This window comes from Mchenga conophoros, linkage group LG13 (assembly GCF_057382185.1).
Source record: "Mchenga conophoros isolate Kocher_MC1m ecotype Shallow Benthic linkage group LG13, M_conophoros_male_GT1.1, whole genome shotgun sequence".
Lineage (NCBI taxonomy): Eukaryota > Metazoa > Chordata > Actinopteri > Cichliformes > Cichlidae > Mchenga > Mchenga conophoros.
The window spans coordinates 13,667,045-13,691,733 of NC_140538.1; the positions used below are offsets into that span (position 1 = coordinate 13,667,045).

The 24,689-nt window shown below is 42.0% G+C and overlaps 1 protein-coding gene across 6 annotated transcripts in view; it reads right to left on the reverse strand.

Moving 5' to 3' along the window:
- Positions 1-642: 642 nt before the first annotated feature.
- Positions 643-24,689, reverse strand: part of LOC146560951 (C-terminal-binding protein 2-like) — an 89,451-nt gene continuing 65,404 nt past the window's right edge. For 2 of the 6 annotated variants that reach the window (XM_085296581.1, XM_085296578.1), the window contains 8 exons: positions 14,878-15,032; positions 10,400-10,544; positions 9,537-9,743; positions 8,163-8,377; positions 5,713-5,843; positions 5,478-5,605; positions 5,261-5,384; positions 643-2,235 (listed from right to left, as the gene is read on the reverse strand). In XM_085296581.1, coding sequence (XP_085152707.1) covers positions 2,052-2,235; positions 5,261-5,384; positions 5,478-5,605; positions 5,713-5,843; positions 8,163-8,377; positions 9,537-9,743; positions 10,400-10,544; positions 14,878-15,032 — 1,289 coding nt within the window. In that variant the 3' untranslated portion in view covers positions 643-2,051. Of the gene's footprint in view, positions 2,236-4,922; positions 5,001-5,260; positions 5,385-5,477; positions 5,609-5,712; positions 5,844-8,162; positions 8,378-9,536; positions 9,744-10,399; positions 10,545-14,877; positions 15,033-24,689 lie in introns of all 6 variants that reach the window. The other 4 variants (XM_085296577.1, XM_085296576.1, XM_085296579.1 and 1 more) reach the window with 3 other exon arrangements.

Consider the following 24,689-nt stretch of genomic DNA (forward strand, 5'->3'; position numbering starts at 1 on the left):
CCCATTAAAGTCCCAGGACTCGGATCGAGGGCCCAAGCTTCATTATCACAAACATACCACCCCCCAGGGGGTGAGAGGGAGATTTCTTTTTTTAATATACATATAAACGCATATACATTATGGGCTAATTTGAATTTTGCACTTAAGATAAATGGATTGAAGTGAGCCATGGCTAGAACCTAGAACAAAGTGACAAGCTGTGCAGCCAGAGGAGACTGGCAGGGATATTTGGACAATTTTTATAGTACTTGAATGTTTTATCCCTTCACTGTTCACTGTTTGGATGAACAGTCGGTGATTTAGGGAAAAGCAGTTTCAGGCAATACATCTAACGCTGTGATGGAACTGTGACGGCAGTTACCGTGCTTCAGTCATAACAATCAAGAAAACAATTTTGTTGAAATTTGACAAAAACTGTAGCGTGATCACAGTGTGTCCTTTGCTCTCCCCTTCATATCTACCTGATCGTAGCAGTTGGCTGGCAATCCCTGAGAGCGCTGCTGCTGCAGTTTTCTTCCTGTTAATTTTCCTTCCCACCATTGCCAAGTGCTTTCTAATAGAAAGTCATCTGACTGTACAACAGTAAGGTCTTTACCTTACAATATAAAAAGCAAACCAAAAAACCTTCCACGGAGCCAATCGATCAATCAGAACAGTAAGTTTTATTTATTGGTTCCAGCTGCACTGTATGCTATATGTTCACCTTGTACAAGAAACAAATACAAATACTCACACTAAAAACCAAACAATCTGCGAGCAGCCGCCTCTTGCTAACGTCACGGGGCTAAAGGGAATGAACGTGGCTGCCGTTGTTCCAAGAGGGCTCGATGCCTCCGAGGGCGCCACAGCTGGCTTTCATTAGAGCAGAAAAACAAGGAGGAAGAAACTATAAGGAGGAGAGGACGCGGTTGGTCACATCAGACTACGATTATATGAACATTTAACAAGGCAATACAAATCTAACAGGAGTGAAAAGCTTGAACATCAAAAAATGTACATTTGATATATAAAAAATACCACAATGGAGAAAGACGTGGAGACGTGAGGAGCAGTAATCAAGACCTATTTTCTTTTTTTAAACTTTTTTCTATTCCTTTTTGGACAGAATTGAAGGTTATTATATTGTTCCTGAGTCAGTAAGAGATTTGCTGTTTTTGTTTTTCCAAAAGCTGTCATACTTCAGAAGCTTTTTTCTTTTTCTCCAAAGGTCCTTTGGATGCAAACAGATAATATTTGGGACACTGTTCGCCACTTTAACTAAATAAAAGTACCTCAGTTCAGCAGAGTTTGGAAAAGTTACAACAGGAATACATAATTTAAGTGACGCGGTCCATGTACGATATTTAACCATGAAAGCCTGCCATTTTTTATTCTTTATATTTCCTCCTTTTTGGTTTGAAAGGATGATTTTTCCACATCTACTGCCCCGCATCCCATCTCTTCACTCAGGCGGCCTCTAGCCGGCAAAGATGGAGTGCAGTTTGTTTTTCTTTTCTTGTCTGAAAACTGTAAATCTGTTCATTTTCACACACTGAAGAACAGAAACACAGTCATATAGGATAAAAAGAAGAAAGTCTAAGAAAAAAAAAACTAAACACAGGGTATGTTTGTGCTGAAATGGGCGCGACTGAAGGAAACAGAGTCGTCCTGTTGAGCTTGAGGGGAGGGTTTCCATCCTGCACGTGGCTACTGTCAACGTGTCCCATAAGTCAGGAGGAAATCTCCCTAAAATATACTAAAACAAAAAGTATTGTGTAAATCGAGAAGGAATGAAGATAAAAGATATGAAGGGAGGGGAGATTTCAGATCCGTGTGGCAGCTCATTTGTGTATTAACGTCCACTGTCCTCACTTAGTGGTTTCACAAAAAAAAAAAAGAAAGAAGAAAAAGTGTGAAACGTTGCCCGGCAGGCAGTCTGCTGGTAGGTTCGGATGGCTGAAATCAAGCGTACGTATAGTCGGATGGTTGAGTTGTTAGGTCGCTGGGTTTGTTTGTTTTTTTAGTTTACATCAATTTTTAGTTTCCTCCTCTTCTCAGCTACAGCAGCAGTCCTATGGCTCAGTCATGTGCTCTCTCATGGGGTCGCCGTGTTTGGAGGGCTGATTGGGGGAGGTGGCCTGTGACGGATGGGTGCCAGGGGGCAGGGTGTGGGCGATGGGAACTCCCCCGGCAACCAACCCCTCCATAGGTCCGGGAATCCCACCGGGGGCGACGCCCACCACGCCAGGAGGAAATCTGGAGATAGATAAAGCGTGATCAGCAGATATGTTAAGGAGCTAACCTTTTAATAAGTGTTATTTTTCCACATTTTACACTTTTTTTTCCATAAAAAACTAATATTTGTTACTCAGGATCATTTCTGTATGAAACTGCATGTTAAAAAAAAAATCATGATTAAAAACGTAATGTGAAATAAGTAATGCACGATGACGCACTGAGGATGCAAATAAACCAACAGAAACTTAACAACTGATATGCAGTGAACTTACTGAGTAACATCAGCTTAAAAATGTCCAATAATGGTACAAGTGGTACAGGAGCATCATCCTGGGATTAATGTCATGGTACTTTGGGGCTATATAAATATATCCATACAAGTGGTGCCAATGGCTCTACTTATTAAAGAAGCTCCAAGCTTTAACTTGACGAGGCCAAAGGCTGTTTATTTGTCGTTGGTGATCGGGATCTGAAAGGATTTGTTTGACATCATTCACTGGATTGATCGGAGCAAATGGAAAGCCCAAGGAACTGAGTGAAGATCTGAGAAAGAGAACTGTAGATTTCTACAGTTAGAGTTGGAATTGTCTAGTGAAGTCATTTCCAAATAACTGCAGATTATTAAGAGCATCAACATTTATGGATCAGAACTTATTCAGTTGTGTCACCACTTTGCTGAGGCCTGGAAGAAGACCCAAATTAGTCAGGATGTTCAGAAAAAGCCCAGGAACCACCAAGGCTGAATCCCACTGGACCCAGAAGACGTTGACCAAGAAAGAAGCTCCTGTGCAAAAAAAATGGCACCTTCAAGCTCGACTTAAATTTGCCGTTGCCCACACAGGATGCAGAATGGCTCCTTAAGAAACGTTTTATGATCAGACGAGACACAGATTGATCTTATTTGGCCACAGTGACGTGAGGTATCTTTTAAGAAGTGAAGGTGAGGCTTTCAACATCACACTCTGAAGCTGTTTTGCTGCCAGTGGTGCTAGAACATCGAACAAACTGGATAGAATAATGACGGAGGAGGACGACCTCCAGCATTACGCTTCTGGACTGGCCTTCTGAAAACCATGTATACTTTTGTGTGTCTTAGAGAAAATCCAAAATCAATTTAAACTGGAACGTTCTTGTTTTGGCTTTTTTTAAGAGTCATTAAAGATGCACAATGATTCCAACCTGGAAAAATAAATCTTTAAAAGCCCCAAATTACCATGACTTTCATGCTCATGATGAGTGCATGTACACTTCTGACCACAACTCTAAATGATAATGTCAGGGGATCTTATCTGAACTAAAAGGGTCATTCGCCCAAACTACAAACAAACAAACAAACAAACAAACAAAAACCCCATGACAACAACAAAACAGGAGAGATAGGCTGCGTTCACACTGCAGAGCCTTAGTATTCAATATGGATGTAATCAGATCCAGCTTCTTTAAAAAAAAAAAAAAAAAAGAAAAAGTGGCTAAACCTTGTCGGGAATTGTCCAGAATGCAAAAACAACCATTTTTGAGGTGAGTGTGTGATCCATTCAGTTAAATTAATCGGTTGTGTGTGTGAGATTAAAGATTAAATTAAAGATTAAATTAGTGCTGTCAGCGTTAATCTCGCGAACATGACGTTAACGCCATAAACGCATTAACGTCCGTTAACGAGCTAACCGCGCTAACGCGTTGACGTCATGCAGCCCCACGCACGGGGCGATCTGCGTTAACTCACTAACTGAGAGTTAATCGCGTTAATGCGGTTATGGCGTTAACGTCATTTTAACGAGATTAACACTGACAGCACTAGAATAAATATAAAACAGAATTTAAACGTAGGCATGTAACATAGAACAACAAAACTACTGTAGCAAACAGGAACACTAAATAGCCTCATATCTCATGCCTGAGATAACAGTAACATTTAAATGTGAGTTTCTCTCTGTAGATGGAAATAGATTTCATGTAATTGCCAACTTGACCTCATTCAATCACAGACTTGATGAGAGCAGGCTGACTACCTCTTATGGCAGGTTTTAGTGTTGGCTGTGCTCACCGCGTAGCAAAACACATATGGAAATGGCCCTAAATTAAACTGGAAAATATCTGATTCTGTGTGTTTGGTGCTGTTCTGAAAAAAAAAGAAAGAATTAGATTTGTGTCCACTTTTACCTGCAGTGTGAACCTTTTTTATTTGATCAGATTTTAGGATTTAAGATTTCAGTGAACTGGTTATAGCTCCTCCCAGAAAAAATAAATACAGCAGTTTGGGTGAATTGATCCTTGTGGGGGGAAAACGCTCACTGCAAACAAAATCACAAATAAATTTTATAAATTAAGATTTCTCCGCCAAATCCCTTTCTAGAACTTTTATTCTCCCCCCAACTTCCTGCTTTCAGTCTTCCCTCGTGAACTGTAAGAGTAATGGCGCCTTTTTCTACTCAGTCCACATACATAACTACAGATGTACCACTTCCTTACAAAAAACAAAACAAAACATCAAACATTAGAGTGACCCTGTGTACTGCTTTCCACTACTTCAGGGAGGGGAGGGCGAGCTGGGGGAATCGATGGGATGCTGGGTAGAGTGGGTACAGTTACAGAACAGGGAGGTTAGAGTGAGAGGCAGAAAAAGGCTACAGGTTTCACAGGGGTTTTATTCATGATGTTATTCATTTGCCCTGGCCTGTTGGCCAGCAGTGATGGTATTCATTTACCTGGTTGGGAATTAGGTATATAATTTGTCCTGCATTCCCCCCGTTGCTATGGCCTGTACCATGGTTTGGTTCACTCGGCTGTGTGAGAGAAGCAGTTCAGTCTGGTTTAGACAATATAGAGACTGAGAACTTAACATGGGATTCATTAATTTGGGCCAAGTTCTATGTATAAATACGCCACAAAAACTAGGACCCAGCCTATTATGCAGAATTGTTACAAACACACATATGAATATTTAAGCTACCCCTCCCCCACGTATTAAACCTCACTACTGCAGGCGCTCAAAATGACAGGTGATCTCTGCGTTATGCTGGGCTCACATAAATCCACCTCCTACCTGTAGGCGGCACCGTTGATCTCTGGGTGAACTTGAGGCTGCTGCTGCTCCATCATTCCCCAAGGCGCCGTGGTAACAAAGAACTCTTTGTTGACGCAGTTTCGGAGGCTCTCGGGAATACGGCCTGTGTCGGGGCGAGATTGAGCTATGGTGAGCAGAGAAATGAGAAATTTGAGAGCGAGCGTGGGAATGTGTGCCATCTAAGACGTGTCGGTACCGGTTATGGCTCTGCGAATTTCTGTGGCAGCGGCCTCTCTCATCTCCAGCGATGCCTGCTCGCTGTACCAGGCAGTGTGGGGTGTGCAGATCAAGTTGGGGGCGTCTTTTAGCGGACCTTGGGAAAAACTGCTGAGCAGCAAATAAAGACAGAAACGGGGAAGTTAAATACAAGAGGAAGAAAACATTATTTCTATTGAACTGAACTTATAAACAAAGGATGATGCTGAAAGCACCTGAAAGGTTCTGACTCATGGACGTCCAAGGCGGCGCCCCGTATCCTTCCTTCTTTCAGGGCCTGAGCCAAAGCCTTCTCATCCACTAGACCCCCACGTGCACAGTTGACCAAGAAAGCACCTTGACGCATCTACACACAGAGCAGCGCAGCATTCAGTGTTCATCTCTCGATAAAAATGTCTCACTTCAACAAATAACAGCATGCGTGCTTTTGTGATGGCACACACAGAGGGCTGCTGTCACTGGCTCAATGCTGCACGGGAAGCAAAAACAAGGCTTCTGTTAATAATAAAACGGGACACGTAAATGACACCGATGCCTTCAAATTCAATTGCTTTTATGTGATGATTTCAGTTATTAAGGTAAAAAATCTACCTGACTCCTATGTGAAAAAATTATTCCTGCAATCGAGTGTTTGTGATAACTGATATTGAGTCTTTCACGTTGTTGTGGAGGAATTTTGGTGCACTCTTCTTTGCAGGATTGCTTTAATTCAGCCACATTGGAGGATTTTTGAACATCAACAGGCTTTTTAAAGTCATTCCAAAACACCTCAATCACATTTAAGTCTGGACTGTGACCCGGCCACTGCAAAACCAGTCGGAGGTTGACTTCCTGATGTGCTTCACATCACTGAACTTCTGCATAACCCAAGTGTGCATGAGCTGCAGGGCTTAAATTGATAGCTGGATATTCCACTTCAGGATTTTCTGGCAGAGGAAGGAATTCATGGTTCCACCTACTACAGCAAGTCACCCAGGTCCTGAAGCAGCAAATCAGCCCCAGACCATCACACTACCACCACCATGTTTGACTGTTGCTATGATGGTTCTTTTATTGAGTGGGACTCAAACCTTTCAAAAAGGGATCATCAGGATGTTTGTTCGCAAGCATTCTTTTTGGTAAGCAGTGGCTTTCTCCTTGAAGTCTCCCATGGATGTCTTTTTTTTTGCCCAGTCTCTTTCTTATTGTTGAATCATGAACTCTGAGGCACACAATGCCTGCAGTTCTTTAGATGTTGTCCTGGGTTCTCTTCAAAATTATTCTTGCAGTAATTTAGGTAGGTTGACCACGCCTGGGAAGTTTCACCACTCTTCCAAATTTTCTCCATTTGTGGATAATGACTCTCTCTGCGGTTCGCTGGAGTTCTAAAGCCCTAGAAATGGCTTTTTAACCCTTTCCAGACTGCAAGATGTGGGAGCGAATGGTGGTGGAACATGATTCTGAGTTTTTATCTTTAGAGTGTGGCCCGAGTGAGAGTTTCTGCAGAGCATGGTGTGATGTGTGGGGTTTTGGGGGAGGTTTTTTTTTTTTTTTTTTTAGATTTTTTTGCCTAATTCACTTTGTCAGACAGGTTCTATTTATGTGATTCTTGATTCAGCAGAACTGGCAGGAATCAGATGTGGGTGTGTCTAGTGAAAAGACTGGGGGTTGGGGGTGGAAATCATCACTTAAACACTGCTTTTCTGATTTACTAAGGAGAACTTTGTCTAATATTAAAATCTTTAAATGATCTGAACCATATAAATATGACAAATGTGCAAGTTGGCTGCATTCATGATAATGCTTAAGATCAAACAGCTCAATTTTTGTTTCTGTAAGATAAACACAAGTACTAATATGCGCTTCTGTACGTTTGCAGTACAGGTTAAGTTCTATAGGTGGCAGCAGTGACCAGGAAAAGACTGTAGAGGCGCTTCTTGTATTCTTAGTGCTACAGAGACAAAAACTTGACAAGACATGTGTTATACTGCTAAAAAACAGTTTATTAAATATATAAGAAAGTCAAGTTACTGTGTTCTATTTGGGTCAGAACTATTTAATTTCATTAGCATTTAAAAAATAAAAATATATTTTCTGTCCTATAAATGTACTGTATATGGTTTGTGAAAAACATGCACCAGACCATACTTTGACTGCACATGCTCCTACACCCACATACTCACATATACTCTGGCAGTGTTTGGGAGACACTAGAAAGCTACAAAAGGACAGAAACAACATGGAAGAACAGCCTGATTATGTTAACACCCCCTGCCTACCACTTTACAGATGCAGATGGATCCGCATATTTGATTTGTCACAGATTTTTACGCCCCTTCCTGACACAGTCCTCCCAGAGATTTGTGCCTCCACCACCCACCACTCTAAAGAAAAAAAACTCAGAATCATGCTCCACCACCATCCACTCCCAAATATATAATCAGAATTCAGAGATTGTCCAAACACCTGTGTTTCTTTGCTTGATCCTAGCACTCATTAAAAGCTCGCTTTAACAGCCTGTTATTTTAAGTTGCCAACAAAGGAGCGCTGGCAGTCTAGATAAACCCAAAGCTGGCTGACTCGGCTGCTGGTCTGAAGCTGTCCTACCAGCCTCAAGGAGAAAGCGCTCCTGCCAAGGCGAGACAATCTCCCTTTACCTCATGTCAGAATTTCCCGGTCCCCCCACCTGTTTGATGGTGAAGTCGTTGATGAGGTGGTGGTTGTGTTCGTTCAGGTTGCAGTGCAGGGAGACGCAGTCGCTCTGGTAGAGCAAGTCCTGGAGAGTATAGACTCGCTGCACGCCCAGCGAGCGCTCCAAGCCGTCCTGGAGGTAGGGGTCGTAGAAGATCACGTTGAAGCCAAACGCCTTGGCCCGCATGGCCACTGCCTGGCCTGAACGACCTGAGGCGGCCACGAGAGGAGAAAGAGCATCAACTAACCTTACTTTTAATAGGTGTTAGTGAAATGTGTCGGCAGCTGCTTAATGTATTGATAGGAATTCAGGTCAGACATTTAAATATTATCATTAGCTTCTGCTATACTTTGTGTTCAGTGCCTATTATATAATATCAGACTCTGAAGGTGTCCTGATGGGTCATGCACAGGAGGAAGCAGATCCTTTAATCTGTGTAAGACGCACATTGTGGTGGGATCTGGGCAAGTTGTTCTATAAAATTATGCAGTGAGGCAGGGTGCACCTGCTAAAAGAAGCTAGTGTCCTTGGGGAATACACTAGCTATGAAGAAGTTTGGTACTGTTAGACAAATAGATAGTATGTGTCAAAGAACATCCACACAAATGCTGGAACTCGAGGTTTCCCAGTCGAACACTGCCCGGAGAATCACACTGACGTCTGTTCTCATCTCGGGTTAAGGTTCATCCAACCAGCCCACCTTTCTTAAAGTTTGGGTGCTCATGTGTCTACTGAATTTGCTTTGGGCAGTGGATAGAGGACGACGTTCTCCAGTTATAGAGGGATATGTGTTTTTTTACTTCTCTTTCAGAGCCAACATGAAAGTTTTTCAGCATTTTTGCAGTTGTAACTAAATAATCATTGTTATTTACTTGACCTACAGAGCTTACCAAATGTATTAGACCAAAACTTAATGCAAGAATTGTTCCAAAGTTGCACTAACAGTACTGGTAATTACCAAAAATTATTTTGTAATGAATCTGTGATGAATAATCTATCAGTATGTCCAAGCTCTTTAATTAAAACGATATTTTTAAACCTAAAATATAATTGTCATTGTTATTTGTGAATATTCAATATGTATTTACATAAAAGTAGAAAAGTAGACTCTTTTTTTTAAAATAAGATGCCAAATAACAAATAACAGGTCTAATGTTATGCAGAGAATTGAATTCTGTTTGTTTTGTGGTTAATAAATAACAATATAATTTTAAGTTTTAAACATGTTTTTGACAGATTTCGAAAATATTTGTGGGTTTTTTTGACAGGTGGTCTGTATCATTGGTTTCAATGCTGTGGCTAATCATTCAATATGCACTTTTCAGCTCTGCACGCTTTCTGCAATAAAACCCAAAACAAGCAACTTACCAAATCCGATCAGGCCCAACGTCTCTCCTCGGATCCTGGCTGCTCCTGACGCCACCTCCCGGATCTGCTCCACGCTCTGGACCCGCGTGCCCTCCCGAAGAGCCTGGTACAGCCAGGTGTTTCGCCGGTACAGGTTAAGGATGTGACAAAGCGTCGAGTCTGCTGTTTCTTCTACGGCCGCTGAGGGAATATTACACACTGCAATGCCTGGACAAGGAGAGATAGCAATTTAGTCGACTACTGCTGTAACAATATTGCTTCACAGATTACTGTCACTGCTTTGGAGAGAGAGAGAGATCCATTTGCTAGTATTTTATTTTACGAAATAAATGGCAGGATATTTCTCCATCTTTATGACTTACTACAGAATAAAATCCCGCTGTGTATAAAACTGAAATATGAATGATAAGAGGATCGTTCTAATTGCTAATTATGCCCACCAAAAGACTGGCAGCGTACTGAAATATAGGAGTGCAAATGACAATAATTAGGATATCACACAAATCCTGTTCTCATACCAAACATATGCCGACGGGGCCAAATGGGAATCACAGGGAGAGTTTGATATCAGTCGGAGCAGCTGCTCTGCATGTGAAATTAGCTCTGTTACATCTACTGTTTACAGTAAACTCCTGTACATATGTGTCGCGTAAACATCGCGAGCAGAGTTTGATTTGGTCCTCCTCCGCGATGCATATTTTCCACTTGATGAATCATCCTTTATGTTTTCTCTTTGTAGTGAATGAGCTAGCCACACGAGCAGATAGGCTCCTTCATTATTCACGCCGCGTGATTACGCTCCGCGCCTGAGCCGCCCTGCTCGCAACGCTCATCTTTCGTGTGCATCTGTCCCTCAGTCTCACCGAGCTCCCCGGCAGCCTTGATGTCGATGTTGTCGTAGCCGCTGCCGATGCGAATGATGATGCGCAGCGCCTTGAACTTCTCCAAGTCCTCTCTGGTCAGGGTGATGGTGTGGTACATCATGGCCCCTACGGCCTCATTCAGCACCTGGGGGACATCAGAGAGGATAAGGCCTCATCATCATCACTGCTTATGTCCACAGCCATTATTAGTTGAACATTTTCATCTGCATTTATATTGCTACCCCAATGTCATTACTGTTCTTAATCATCCTCAACCCGGCACTGATATTCAGATGGCTCTTCTGTAACAGCCAACATGAATATGCGTGCTCTCGCTACCTCCCATCTTCCCAAAGTTTATGTCCGCTATTCTTCATCTAAATGCAAATGGATTGTTTATATGTGCACTAAAATATGAGTGATTGCCTTTGTGTTTACTGTACAATGAGTGCTTGCCAAAGCTGGTTTTTGTCACAACACATCCATTCAAACTGTATGCAAACAAGGTTAGAATGGATGCAGGCAGGACAATAAAGTAGACTGACAGCTGCTGAGAAACCCACAAAGCATAAACAAGTAGATTCTGCAAGCCAAGGGCTGTTAAGTAACCGGTCTGAATTCACATCCTGCTAACTAAATTAACCCTAGCCGAGCCAGAACAGCGCAGCCGTGAATTTCCACAGAGCATTCACAGTGGAGCTATCTGAAGGAAGGGCTGGGTGCTAAACTCAAGGTTAAAGCTCTCCTCGTCCATCGCTCTCATTACTCGAGTAAAGCGGGCCAGCTGGAGAAGGACAAACAGGGATACAAGCTGAGTGTACATGAAGTGGAAACTGTGAGAAAAATTACGTTTTCTTTCTGTGGTATTCATGGCTGTTTAAAAAAGTGCCGCTCTGAGCTGATACATCACGTGCTCCTTCGCATTTAAACACAGCAAAGGATCGTGATTACTGCAATCCATTTCAATTTGTGTGGAGATTAAACTTGAAATATGTTTGCAGTTGTGTTTGAAAGGTGAGAAGAAGAATATTTCTGTTTTCAGTCTTTACACTAAACTAAGCCCAACATATCTCTCCTTTAGCCAAATGAAAGCGTGTGCCACTTACAGTCATGTGAAAAAGAAACGGCACCCTCTTTCTGATACATAAGGTTTTATATATCAGGATGCACTGACAAATCAGCTGGCCCATATCAGGTCTTAAAATTAGGTAAATATGTCACACATTTCAATCAGGTCATTGCAGAATCTTGATTATTTTCTATTTCAGCCATTTCAGGGATTGTTGTCCTGTTGCATGACCCAGTTTTAACACGATGGCCTCACATAATCTAGAATACTTTTGTATAAGGAGGAGTTCATGGTTGACTCAAAGACTGCAAGGTGACCAGGACCCAAATCATCACCCCTCCACCACCATGCTTCACCGTTTGTACGAGTTATTTGTGCTGAAATTCAGTGTTTTGATTTGTTTTCTTTATAATTGGTACTGTGCATTGTAGTCAAACATCTCCACTGTGAACATTGTTCCAGACGTCTTGTGTTTTTTTTAAGATGAACTTTGCAAACCTAAGCTGTGCTCCTTTAGAGACAAGGGACTTTCTCCTGGCAACCCTTCCAAACAAGTTAGTTTCTGTGTAACACATCACGCACTGTTGCTCACACCAGGTTATATTTACCTAATTGCATGACCTACTCAAAACCAGATGACTTTTCATTCCTGTCCTAATCTGTAAAATCTTAGAACAGAGAGAGGGTGTAGTTCCTTTTTCACATGACCATAGCTTCTGAGGTGCCGGTAGGCTTATTGTTGGCTTTAAACCAACAAGCTAAGCTAAGTTAATCACCTGCAGCTGCTTCTAGCTCCAAAAGCCATTTCACTACAACAATGAAGCAAACTTCAATCAGTTATTTGACCACTTTCCTCTGCACTTTAAGCACCTTGTTATGCAATCACAGGCTTGGGGCTTCAGAGGAAAGTTTTGAATTTTGGACTTGGGTTTGTTGAGTTTTTGTGTCGGAAAGGGAAAAAGGATTGCTGATCGGCAGCTAGTGTGAAGATGGAGTTGATGGAGGGATGAATGTAAAGAACAAATCAATTCACTTCAGTTTTACTTATATAGCTCCCAATCACAGCGGCAGTTGCCTCAAGATGCTTTATATTGTATGGTAAAGACCCTACAACAATACAGAGAACAGAGAAAATCTAAGACACATCAAGTCAAGCACGATCAATTTTTTAAATAATACATTTACTGGTCATATATTTTAAGACTATAGCTGAACATCTTTGTTTAATGCCCTACTTTTCCTAACACTTGTCAACCGAAAGCTTAAAAATACTAAATTAACTAACATTTCTCCAACATAAAATCTTTTTCTCAATTATATCTGCAAAAGTGATCACTTTTCAATAGAATATCAGCTGCAGTTACTTTTATAATGACGTCAAAGACACTTTTAAAGCGCACCACTTTGTATCTTCAGAAATCCAAAGGATCTTCTTTGTCCTTTCAAGGACGGCACTGTTCCAGGGAATACGCCAGAAGTACTTTCTAATAAATTCCTTTTAACGCGTGCTCGGCAGAAGTCGGGGTGTTTTTGGCAGGCTTGCAGTTGCACATTGAGAGCTCAAGAGCTACAGTTTAGTACGGAGTCTTTAAGTGGAGCATAACTCAAACACTGCATCTGCTCACTTCCAGGCAGTCACAGAAAGAGACGGCAGCATGCTTGTGTTTGCACCCTAAGAGTTTGTTTATGTGCACGTGTGTGAACACTGCTTCAGCTCTTGTAGTGAGGTTGTCGGAGGGTGTGTGTGTGTTTGTGTGTTTAACCTCTGCTGCGCAGTTACAGTCATGGGACCGTTGCCAGCATCTATACTCCCAGGTGGATCCTCTGTGAGAAATCTATTCATAATGTCTTACTGGACGCTTTTGTGTGTCGTGTGTGTGTCTGTAAGGTGAAAATAAGGTGAAATATCAACCGTTTGGTTTCTTTTTAAGCATAAATGTTTTCAACAAATTCAATCAGACCCATTTTTCATTACACATTTACAACAACTGAAATATGGTAGCATTTTCTCTGAAACTGACATGGCATGAATTGGAAGGCTTCCTTTCCTCTTTGTGAGCGTGAAGACACAAACCCTCCAGCTTGGACTGTAAAATTGCTGCTCGCTGGCTCCAGTGCATAGACAGTAAAATAAGACAAATGTTTCACCCACTCTGGCTGAGAACAATTATACTGCATTTCTATTACCAGCCGCCTCCTCCTCCTCCTCCTCGTCCTTATTTAACAAAGCAGCACTTCAGCACCCAGTGGGATTAGAGTCAGTGATGAAACCATTATAGCTGAACTGGGAGAGTGGAACAAGCCAGTGGGCTGAAATATTATTAAAACATTAGAGAGGAGGAGACGGAGAGGGAGGAAAGAGATGATTCTACTGCACTCGACTGAGAGCAAATATTTCAAGAAAAACATTAAAAGTCCACACTGTGTCAGTATCACAGTCAGTGCTCCTGCAGATACTGCCACTGGGGCTTCTACAAGTGTTACAGCGAGGGGCATCACCTTGCAAGAAAACGTCAATAATTGGTCTGACATAAATCTAATATGTAGTGCATCTTAAAACTGTTAAATGTCAAAATATGGAAATTATGAGGAGGAAGAGTCAAATCTCTAAGTAAAGAAATGGAAAATGTTGGGCTTCTTTATTCAGTTAGAACATAATAATATAAAATACATTATAATATAATAATAATAGACACAATGGCCACTTAGGCCAGTGAGCGTGCCTTGCTAATACTGGATTTGATCCACTTTTGCCCTCAGAACTCCATTAATTCAGAATGGCACAGATTCGACAAGGTGTTGGGAAACCAAAGGTTCATGGCTTGTTTGAGCTCTGGTTATTGTCAAGTTCAAAAGGCCAGTTTGAGATGATTTGAAATTTGTGTAATGGGACTAACATGGCCAGCAACAGCAATACTCAGATACTATTGAGTACTGGTCCCAAAGTGTGCCAACACTATTGCATCCTGAAACACTGATACAAGAGAGGATGGCTCAATGCTTTCATCTTGTTTACAGTAAATTCCTACTATCCAAAAAGAAACTGAGACTCATCAGACCACGTGACATTTTTTCCAATCATCTACTGTCCTATTTTGTCGAGTCCGTGTGAACTACAGCCCCTGTTCCTGTTCTTAGCTTGCAGGAGTGGCACACGGTGTGGTCTTCTGCTGCTGCAGCCCATCTGCTTCGAGGCCATTCTCCTCTAACATCTGGAATCAACAAGACTTCGCCCAAAGAACTGCAGTTCACTGGATAGTTTTCGTATCAGAGCATTTTCTGTTAACCCTAGAGCTCGCCGTGTGGAAAAATCCCAGCGGATAACCAGTTTCTGAAATAGTCAGACTGGCACTAACAACTATGCCCCGTTCAAAGTCAATTAAATCCCCTCTGAAATCTGACGGTGTACCTTTTCATGTATCTCCTGCGTGGACTGAGCGTCACAGAAAGCCACGGTGGCCAGATCTTTGAGGATGGGCATCTCCACAGTGCAGTCGCGCCCATCCAGCAGCGCCACCAGAGGGCGCGGGTGCATAGGCCCGTTCATAATCTGGGGCCGAATACCTGCAGGGAGACAGAGAGGAGAAGGAGTTAATTATTTATGTTTGGCACACACCGTCAAATGAGCGAAGGAAGAAGCAGGAAAACGCAGGGAAATCCATGTCGCAGTGGGAAGTGCTGGACCGGTGTGTGTGTGGGCTGTGATATCAGTGGCACACACACACACACACACACACACACACACACGTGAGTGAGATTGATACACTTAAACTTGACTTTAAACCACTGTCATCATCTCCCTTACCTGGCAACACTGGTCGATATCACACACTCGCACCCACACACCAGCGATATGACTACCCCCCTGGTCTCTTGCTGTTATCCACACTGTTTCCAGGCAACAGGTCCTTTCACCCTGTGAGGTCATCACCTCCATTATCCTATCACCATACAGAACCCAGCAGGCCTTCACTGTGTGAATATCTGTACCTTCTGGACTCTGACAGCACTCTATCTGCAGTAATTCAATTTAAACTTGATGCTCCTCTCCAGGAGTTTGCAGCTGGTCACTGAGACACTATACAGTGGCCTGTTAGGGTAAAAAAAGTGAGTGTTCTACTTTAAACACTTTCCTGAAAATCAATGCGATGATCTCTTCTTTGGGTGATCATAAAACAGCGCAGCTTCTATTAAGAAAAACAATCTCACAGTGTGGAGCCAAAGTCTGGTTAAAAGAGGGAAAAGGAGGGAAAAGAAAGGAGGAGGGGGGTCCACACACCATCACCACCACCACCACCACTCTCTGGCTCCCTGCTGCCTGTTGTCATGGTGATTAGAGGATTTGGGCAGGATTATGAAATATTTTATTTAGTGGCATCTGCGCTGGTGGTGAGGACGTCCAAGCCTGCTCGCGCTATGTCTGTCTCTCTAACTGCTCCATAGCAAGGACAGTGTTTGTGACCTCCACAACTACACCATGTTAACATATGCACTGCAGGCAGATCAGAAGAGAGTAATGTAAAGCGAAAGAAAAAAAAAAAAAAAAAAAAAAAAAAGGAAGACGTGCATGCAGCAGTATTTCTGCGCCAGCAGGATTGTTTTTTTGGTTTTTTTTATTCTGGACAGAAGACAGCCTTCTGAAATTGTATTTTCTTTTCTTTTAAGGACCTGGAGATAAATTTTCTCAGTCAGCTCGTTACTATGTTTGACACAAACCCAAACACTTCTGCAAAAGTTTAAATAGCCTTGGCATTTCTGTGCATTTTATTTTTTTTGGGGGGGGGGGTAACACTTCTTGCACGTGCAAAGAGTTGGGGGAAGCTCTCTATCAATGATATTGCATTTCTCTTGTTTTTTGGAATACATGGCAGCTTGGCAGCATCGCGGCTCATTGGTTAGCACTCTTGGCTCACAGCAAGAGGGTCCTAGTTTCAAAAGCAGGCAGGGCCCTTTTCTCTGGCAGCTCTGGTTTCTCTTGCAGAAATAAAACCAAACATACTTGTTTATTGCCACCGTTGTCAGGCCAGGCTGCTCTTACAAAAGAGATTTTTAATCTCCAGAATTTCAAGAAAAACCAAGAGTCCAATATTTATCTGTCGAGTTGAGTGTTCCCACTTTCATCTATGACTGGTGACCAGAAGAATAAGGCTGCGGATACAAGGGGCAGCAAATGATCTTCCTCCAGAGGGTGGAGACTGATAAGGAGGAGTAGACCAAGATCCTCACCCAAAGGGAACCAGCTGCAGTGGTTCAGGCATTGGATAGGGCTGCCTACTGAACATCTCCTGGGTGAGGGATTTCAGGCAGTTCCCACTAGAAGAAGACTGTGGAGCAGAAGTAGTACACTTGGTAGACATTATGTCTCTCAGTTGGTTTGAGAAGGCCTCAGCATCTCAAGGGAAGAGCTGGAGGAAGCAGCTGGGTAGAGGGTGGGCTGGAGCTTAGTGTCCTGCCCCCAAGACCCAAGCCCGAATGAGTGGCAGAAAATGGACGGACAGATGGATGGATGGAGCTGTGTGTTTTGGCTGCTGCCATCTTGGATTTTTGAAGGGACAGATCTGAAGCATAAACTGTTTAATCATCTATTTGACTCCAACTGGGAAGATAATTACAAAAAATATTGTGAATAATAAGATGTGAAACCAGAGATTGAGACCATAAACTCACCAGGAAAGTGTTTAATGAGGTGATAAATGAAGTGAACATTAGCATCAGTTGCTTGCAAACTTTTATACACTCATATAAAGTCGCCCCCAGCTGGCCGTTAGACATTTCTACAGCGGCATCACTTTTCAGACCGCATGTTGTCAAGGTATGCAGTGCATATGCACACATGCAACAGGAGGAGTAACTCATGGGGAATTCAATGACTGCACACATGAGCTACTTTGAACTGCTCACAACAACATAGCATGTAGCTCAACATGTTTGGTTTGGGTTTTACCTTTCCTGACGCAACCCCGAAGGGATTTGTGACTCTGGCTGGAATCAAACTTGCAACCTTCTGCTTGCCAAGCAAATGTGCACGCAGTCTGTACACATAAAGCTACACAAAAAAACGAATAACAGGCTGTTGTTCTACATCCAACATCGAGAAATGGAAACTCTGGGTTAATTTAAAAAGGAGCTTTGCAGATTGTCGTCACCATCCCAGCTCTGGCTGTGATATTAGCTGACATACAAACACGTGCATGTATTTTTATGGGGTTATTTAATCGAATACTCTGGTTCTATTGCTCTGTTATACTCAGTGAAATGTCAAAATATGGGGCCAGGGAGTAAAACTGCAGTGAGGAAAAACTTGAGACTCTGTATCATCATATCTTTAAAATTTAACAGCTCAAGTGGATTGCCTATTTGTTGGATGGATTTGAAGACAAGACTGATTACTTTTAAAGCTCCGGATGGGCATTTAAAGGAGCAATACGCCAATCTTTCACCTCACAATTGTATGAAATCTTCTGCAACCCCGGAGGGAAACGAAAGTGTGTGACATTATTAACAGAAGGCATGAGTCACAAACTCAAGTAGCGGGGTATAAAAGAAGCGGAGTTCGCAGGGTGGCAGGGTTTAATGAAAGAGGCTGCAGAGTTGCATTATGGGAAAAGTTTCTCCATTGAGGCCTCTGTTGCTTTGATTTTAATAACGCTTTTCAAAATCTGTTTCTTCTGAGCTCTAACTCTATGAAAGCACAGCACACAGGCCTCCCCCGTGGCTCTGTTAGCGAGCTCAAACTAGCAGATTGATTATAATCTGTTAATAGCTGCTTGAAATTCACTTTTATAGACTTGTTTAGATGAAATGATACTCTCTTAGTTATTACTGCCATTGTTTTGCTGGTGATTTTTTTTATGTTATTGCTTTGGTTCTATGTTTTATGTTTTGCTGAATTTATGAGTTTTACAACAGATATATGAGCCACTTTATAACTCAGCTTCATAAAATACTTTGGAGATAAAGAGACAGTTTTTATTATATTCTATTATATGACAGCCATTACTAATATTATTACTGTGCAGCGCTTTGGGGATATTATTGAAGCAATATTATTTGCAAATGTGTGCGGACAGTTGTGACTATTTCAGTCTGTATGTCTGTATCTGATTTGTGAATACAAGCGAAGATCTGTCTTCAGATTAAAACTGCATCACTTGAAATGTGTGCAATCACCAATAATATGTTTTGCTGATGTGTATACAACTTTAGAAAACTGTAAATGCAGTCAAAAAAATAATTAGAAAACTCTAACTAATTAGTATCAAGAGCAAATGATAATTATTAGTTTCCAGCAAAGACACTTATGTCGTCTTTCTATAGCCAGGGTTTTTATTTTACTTCACCTGCATTCTGCTTCCCTTGCGGTGAATCTACAGCCTGTGAAAGTGGTGGAAGTGTCTAGTGATTTAACCATAGTCCTGCTGGGCTGTAAAGGTAGATAGTATATCAAAAGCAAAAAGTCAGGCACCAGTCGCCCAGGGCTAGAGACCAGTTGGTGACTGCCTGGCAACCACTGGTCGCCAAGGAAAAGTGAGTATTCCCCAACTTGCTGCATGTGAAATCAACTGCTAAAACTACAGACAAGTATGCTTTGACACCAGTCAGCGACTGTCCTCCTGGTAAGCACCATTTACTAAGGAAAAATGTGTATTCACAAACTAGTTGGCAGTTGCTTGCTGTCACTAGGTGAAATTGGTGCAAAGGAGTAAACAGTGCTTCGCTGAAAACCTCTTTGTAATCGATTTGTTCACCAGCAGACTGCAGCAGTTTGCAGCAGTTGTTTGCATGGAAGACACCTAGCAAAGCCAGCACAAGGAGATTTTTGGTGCAGCTCCCTCTTCATGACTGATTTTACACAGCGATTACCAGCAGCAACCACTCTGCCAACCAGTTCAGGGAATACATATATTCTTCCCTAGCGACCAGACATTCCCAGATAGATGCCATCTGGTCTGCAGGGTTTTGTGACTGAGGAAATTGGGGAACTGTGTTAGCAAAGGCTGCGATAGACTGTTTTGTCTCTCTTTTCTGCTCTTCTCGTCCTCTGACTCCTCATTGGTCAAGCATGGCAGTCCCTCCCTGGGAGTGGTTCTACTGGAGGTCCCTTCCTGTTCAAAAGGCGTTCTTCCTCCCCAGTGTCACCAAATGCTTGCTAACAGGGGATCATCTGACTTTTAGAGTTCTCTAGTTTACCTTACCTGTCGTAAACTGACAGTAGGTACTCTAAACTGAATAAATATCACATGCTCTTGGCAGGTGAGTCACTAGTTAATTCCTGATGGCCCCTCCATCTAGCTTTGCTGTCATAACTGAGGAGCATAGAAAATGTGAAAAAGTGTCTTTTGTTAGCCTTTGAAGCAAAGCATTCACAATTTTCACTCATAATAAAAAGACACACAAATGTTACACACACATTGAGAGGCTTGTCCACTTAAAATTCTCAGTACACAAAAAATGAATATATCTTTGGAAAGTCTCGCTCGTATTTAATATATATTATGTTTTACACCTCTATTAAGAATTCCTGCTGAAAGCAGTACTTGATACAAAGTCTTCAGAAGGTATAATCTGAAAAAAAGTGGCTTCACTGTGTTTCTTCAGAGTATAAGATGAAAGCTTTTATTATTCTCACCGGATGGACTCATTTTGTATGTGTAGGTGTGTTTGATGTGTGTTAGCGAGGTAGGTCCAGAGAGAGGACTCCAGCTCGCCAAACACACCTGTGGCTCCACAGCTTTCCCTGCGCCTTGCCTCATCACACTCCTGCCGAGTTCATTATCCGACTGCAAAATACTGCTATCATCCAGGAGTCACACACAAGGAAACATATTCGACTTGTGCATATACACACGCGAGAAAAATGCAAACACACACACCCAGAGATAAAAGGAGAAAATCAGTTGCTCATACTTTGTACACAGATAAACAAGTTGCAGCTGGCGGGAAAAATCAGTCACTTACAGGAAGTAGGTCAAAAAGCTGTTGATTAATTATTTCCTGGTGGTTAATCGTCTTTCTCCAGCCTAATAAGGCAGAACGTGGCACCGCGGTTAACACATGATGAATCTGCGGATAATTAACACTTAACAAAGCTGTTAATGTGAGTCTTAATGACTCGGATCCCTGACCAGTGATTTGAAGGAGCTCACTGGTGCTGAACAGAAAGACTGAATCTTCCTTCAGACGCTAAGCTACAGAAAAAATGACAGCGTGTCAATGAGCAACTGTACGTTTCGTGTACTACAATTAAGAGACAGTTCACACAATAAGAGCAGCCAGGACAGATACTGATGTATAACATCAATAATTCTTACAACTTTACCCTCACATTTGCAAATTTTAGACTAGAAGAATCAACCGATTAAAGTAACTGCAACAATTTTTAACTGCAATAACAGTATGAGGAGGAAAAGCTCACCTAGCAGTGGTGCTAACATACACTTTTCCTTTATCATGTTTATTTAAATGAAAAACTTTGTTCATAGCTAATTGTTTTTAATCATTCCTCTCGATCATTCAGTTCCTAACAAAGAATGTCTGGTTCACTTTATGGTTCAGCCACACTAGAATAAAAGTAGAACAACAACCTCCTTGGGACTAGGAAAAATTGGTGGTTGCCAAGTGATTGGAGTGAATTTTTTCCATTTCACAGACTGATTACAACTACTTGCAGCGAACAACTGATGGCCCAGAGATTCTCTAAGCAACCACTTTTGATTGCACGATGACTCTTGAGAGCTAGCCTGTCTCTACATCACAGCAACAACTCTCAGACAGACTGGCGAAAGTTTGCAAATTGAAAATTTTAAGCGCAGACAGATTACCAACGTGCTGACTCAGTTTGCACCAGTGTCAAAATTGGTGACCAATCATTTGGATATTGTGGAGATTTTAGTTGTGTGGAAAGGCAGGATGAGTTTTGGAAGTGATCCAGTCAGAGGTGATCTCTTCCTGCAGTAAGAATTGGGAGGAAGACGAGAATCGACATATGGACACATTTTGCATATGATGTCTAGGAAAATAAAACACTAGTGGAGCAAGTGTAAACAGTGTGGAGCAACTCTAACTGTAAAAACCCCAAAAAATGTTACGCTTTATATTTTAGTCAACTCAGTCAACTTTAGATTTAGTCTACTATAATCTTATGAGATTTACTCCACTAAGACTAAAAGAATTTTAGTCAAGAGACTACAGTGTCGAAGTGAATGCTTGTCTGCACAAATGAACACAACTCATTTGCAGCTGCAACTATTTTTTGGTTACATTGCTATGTCTACGCAAGATTGCAGATTGTCTTGGGCACCATTGTGCAGTAAAACGACATCATCATTTGTGGAATTTCTGTTTCAGATCCATGGTGTTCTGGCTGGAGTTTGAATATAAGCAGTTCATGGGAATTTCTGTCAATGTGAATTACTGTAGATGGCAACAGGTTTGCAACAGACGGCAACATATTTGCGATTTTTGTCAATTTATTACAAGTAATTGTCAATTTATAAACAGAATACATGTCAACTTGACTCCACTGAATCACAAACGGAAGTTGCTTTGCAGATGGCAACTGACTTTGAGGGGTTCCAAACCAGGTACACTATCACTAAAAATTCACAACACAAATCCTGAGGTAACCAGCCAGAAAGATGGTCAAAACACCTTGTTTGCATTGTAAGCCATTAAGGTCTTCATGCCGTAAGCTCATCATCAGTTTTGGAAGTATAGTTGCTTTATTGTACGTCTCATTACTACGGGCTTCTGTAAACCACACGTTGATTACCACAGTGTCATTATTGGTCCTTGTGGAATATAACTGGGAATTAATCAGCTTGTAGCTGCACGCGGCTGTAATAACAGTCATCTTTATAAATGCGAGCAGAAAAGTACCTTCTGTTTGCTGATTTTAGATGATTAGCTTAAGAGAATCAGGCACACTTTTTCCCCCTAATAATTACAAGATGACAATTTTGGGTTGTGTTAGGATCATGCATTAGTTATTTTGCGCTGATGAGAAAACAAAGCCGGCTTGTGGAGGTCATAAAATAATTATTCCACAGGAAAACAAACACATGACAAGCTCCGCTGTTTATTCAGATGGTAAAAAGCCCACAGGAGAGCACATAAGTGAGTCTTATCCCAATAATTCATCTCTATTTGTTGGTCTCTTGTAGAAAACCTGATTGCATCTGGTTGCTTTTCTGTCTGTATATATTAGAGTATCTGTTTATGTGCCTCTCTTTGCCTCCCCGGTGGGGTCAACGTCAGCCTGGGGTGTTTATCAGCAGCTTGCCAGCTGTTCCACCCAGCAGCCAAACCCAGAACCTGGACTCAAGGAAACACAAAAGCAAAGCCAGAACTCTCTCCGTGTCCAAACAGAGTCCCACCCAATACCAGACTCCTTCTTTAGCAGGGCAAAAATTCACCACGGCCATTATTCAAGTCCTACTTGCTGTTACATAAACTTCTGCAAGCAGCAGAAACAACACGAATGAAGACGGTTTACATTAGGCTGCAAGATATTTTGGCTGGTAGTCTTAGGGATAAAAATGCTAATTGCTTGTGCCAATTTCCTGTTATTGTGCACAAAGTATTTATCAAAGCACAACAGCCAGCATTGTGTATAAGCCAGCAAGTAATAAAGAAACAAAGCCAACAGCTTGACTAACTAAATCTAAACCATGTTCAGTGTGACAGCAGATAGGCTTATCCAGTGGAGGTCATGTGTTGCTACATCCCTCGTGGGATGCTTGAATGGCCTAAAGTTGATATCATCCTAAGCCAACGCTAATCACAAACTGGATGATTTGTCAGGAAGTATGAAAACTTTTGGCAGAGCTGGCAAGCGCGAACTCTCAACCACAAATGGATTACAGATGTTCCAAACTAAAAAGCCTTTTTGGATTGTGACAACAGAAATAGAAGCAAAAGAAAAGGAAGCAGGACTCGTAGAAATATCTCTCCTTAGTGAATACGATCTGGTGTCTAATTCTCTCATTTGGAAGGACTGATCTTGGAAAAGCAGCTCAGACACTGCCAGACGCTGTGAGTCACAGTTTTCAGAGGGAGAAGAATCATTTCCTAAATAGAGCGCAAACAATCAATGAAAGAAAATAAACCTTTGCTCAAATAAACCTCAAACCTGTGTCTCTCCCCCTGGATTTGGAAACTGTTCTTTAAATTGGTTTTTAATAACATCACACTACATCAGTTATCTTTTTCTCCTCTGGCTCTATTTTCTCACAGATTTTGAGCTCTGGTTTTCAACATGACTTGGTTGGTTTACAAAGACCAATTTATTTGGAAGTTAATCCACTCTCTCCCCACCCCCACCCTCCAGATTTACTTGAGGCTTGTTTTTGTGTGTGTCCGTTTTTTTTAGGTTGTCACACACTTTGAAGTGCAAATGGTCCACTCTGGGACTGCAGAGACGTATTAACTTACCTGCACTATTGTGATTTCGTGAATAATTTCACTGTGTAGTCTGCCATCTCAAATCTCTCATAATGGCTTTCTGAGACAAGTTAGCGTCCTCACTAACAGAGGAATGAAACACTTTAGAGACTCTTTTATATCCTGACGTCATTTTAACTGACTCTCAATTACAGGTGACTGCTTTTATTAAACCCTTGCCACCCCAGCCGCTCATTCTTTTCACTTTCCTCTTGCCCTCACTTGCTCCATTTCTCATTTCCTTAAGTGAAAGGTGGTGAGATGCTGCTAAATTAATCGAGCCGGTGTGACACATGCCACGGACGCTCAAACACTGGCCCCCGTATCAACGGAACAATAAGACTGCAAAAACAAAAGGAAGTGAGGAAGATTTTCCATGGCACGATGATGTCAGGGACACAGTGGCGGTCGCTGAGTTCACAGCGAGCTTTCAGAGAAAACTATTCTGCAGTTGATGCAGGACCAAAATGGGCTCAATGGGCTTAGGACCAACAGCTGGTTCTGGTTACCTAGCAACTCCAAAGCTGGGGGGCCTCAGTGATGGGATAGTCCAAGAGTGAGAGGAAGGGGAGGAGGAGGTGGAGGAGGGGGCAAGCTGTGGCAAGTGCAGCAGGTAGACAGGAAAAGCTTGATTAGGGGATATCAAATCTTAACCCTTCGCATGCCACCCATACCTGGCAACCCAGTGAATGAGGTCTGTATAGCAGAAGTGGCACAATCATGTTTATCTGCGGCATTTTTCTTCCAGGGAGACATTGGGAATACAAACACAGCTCAGTC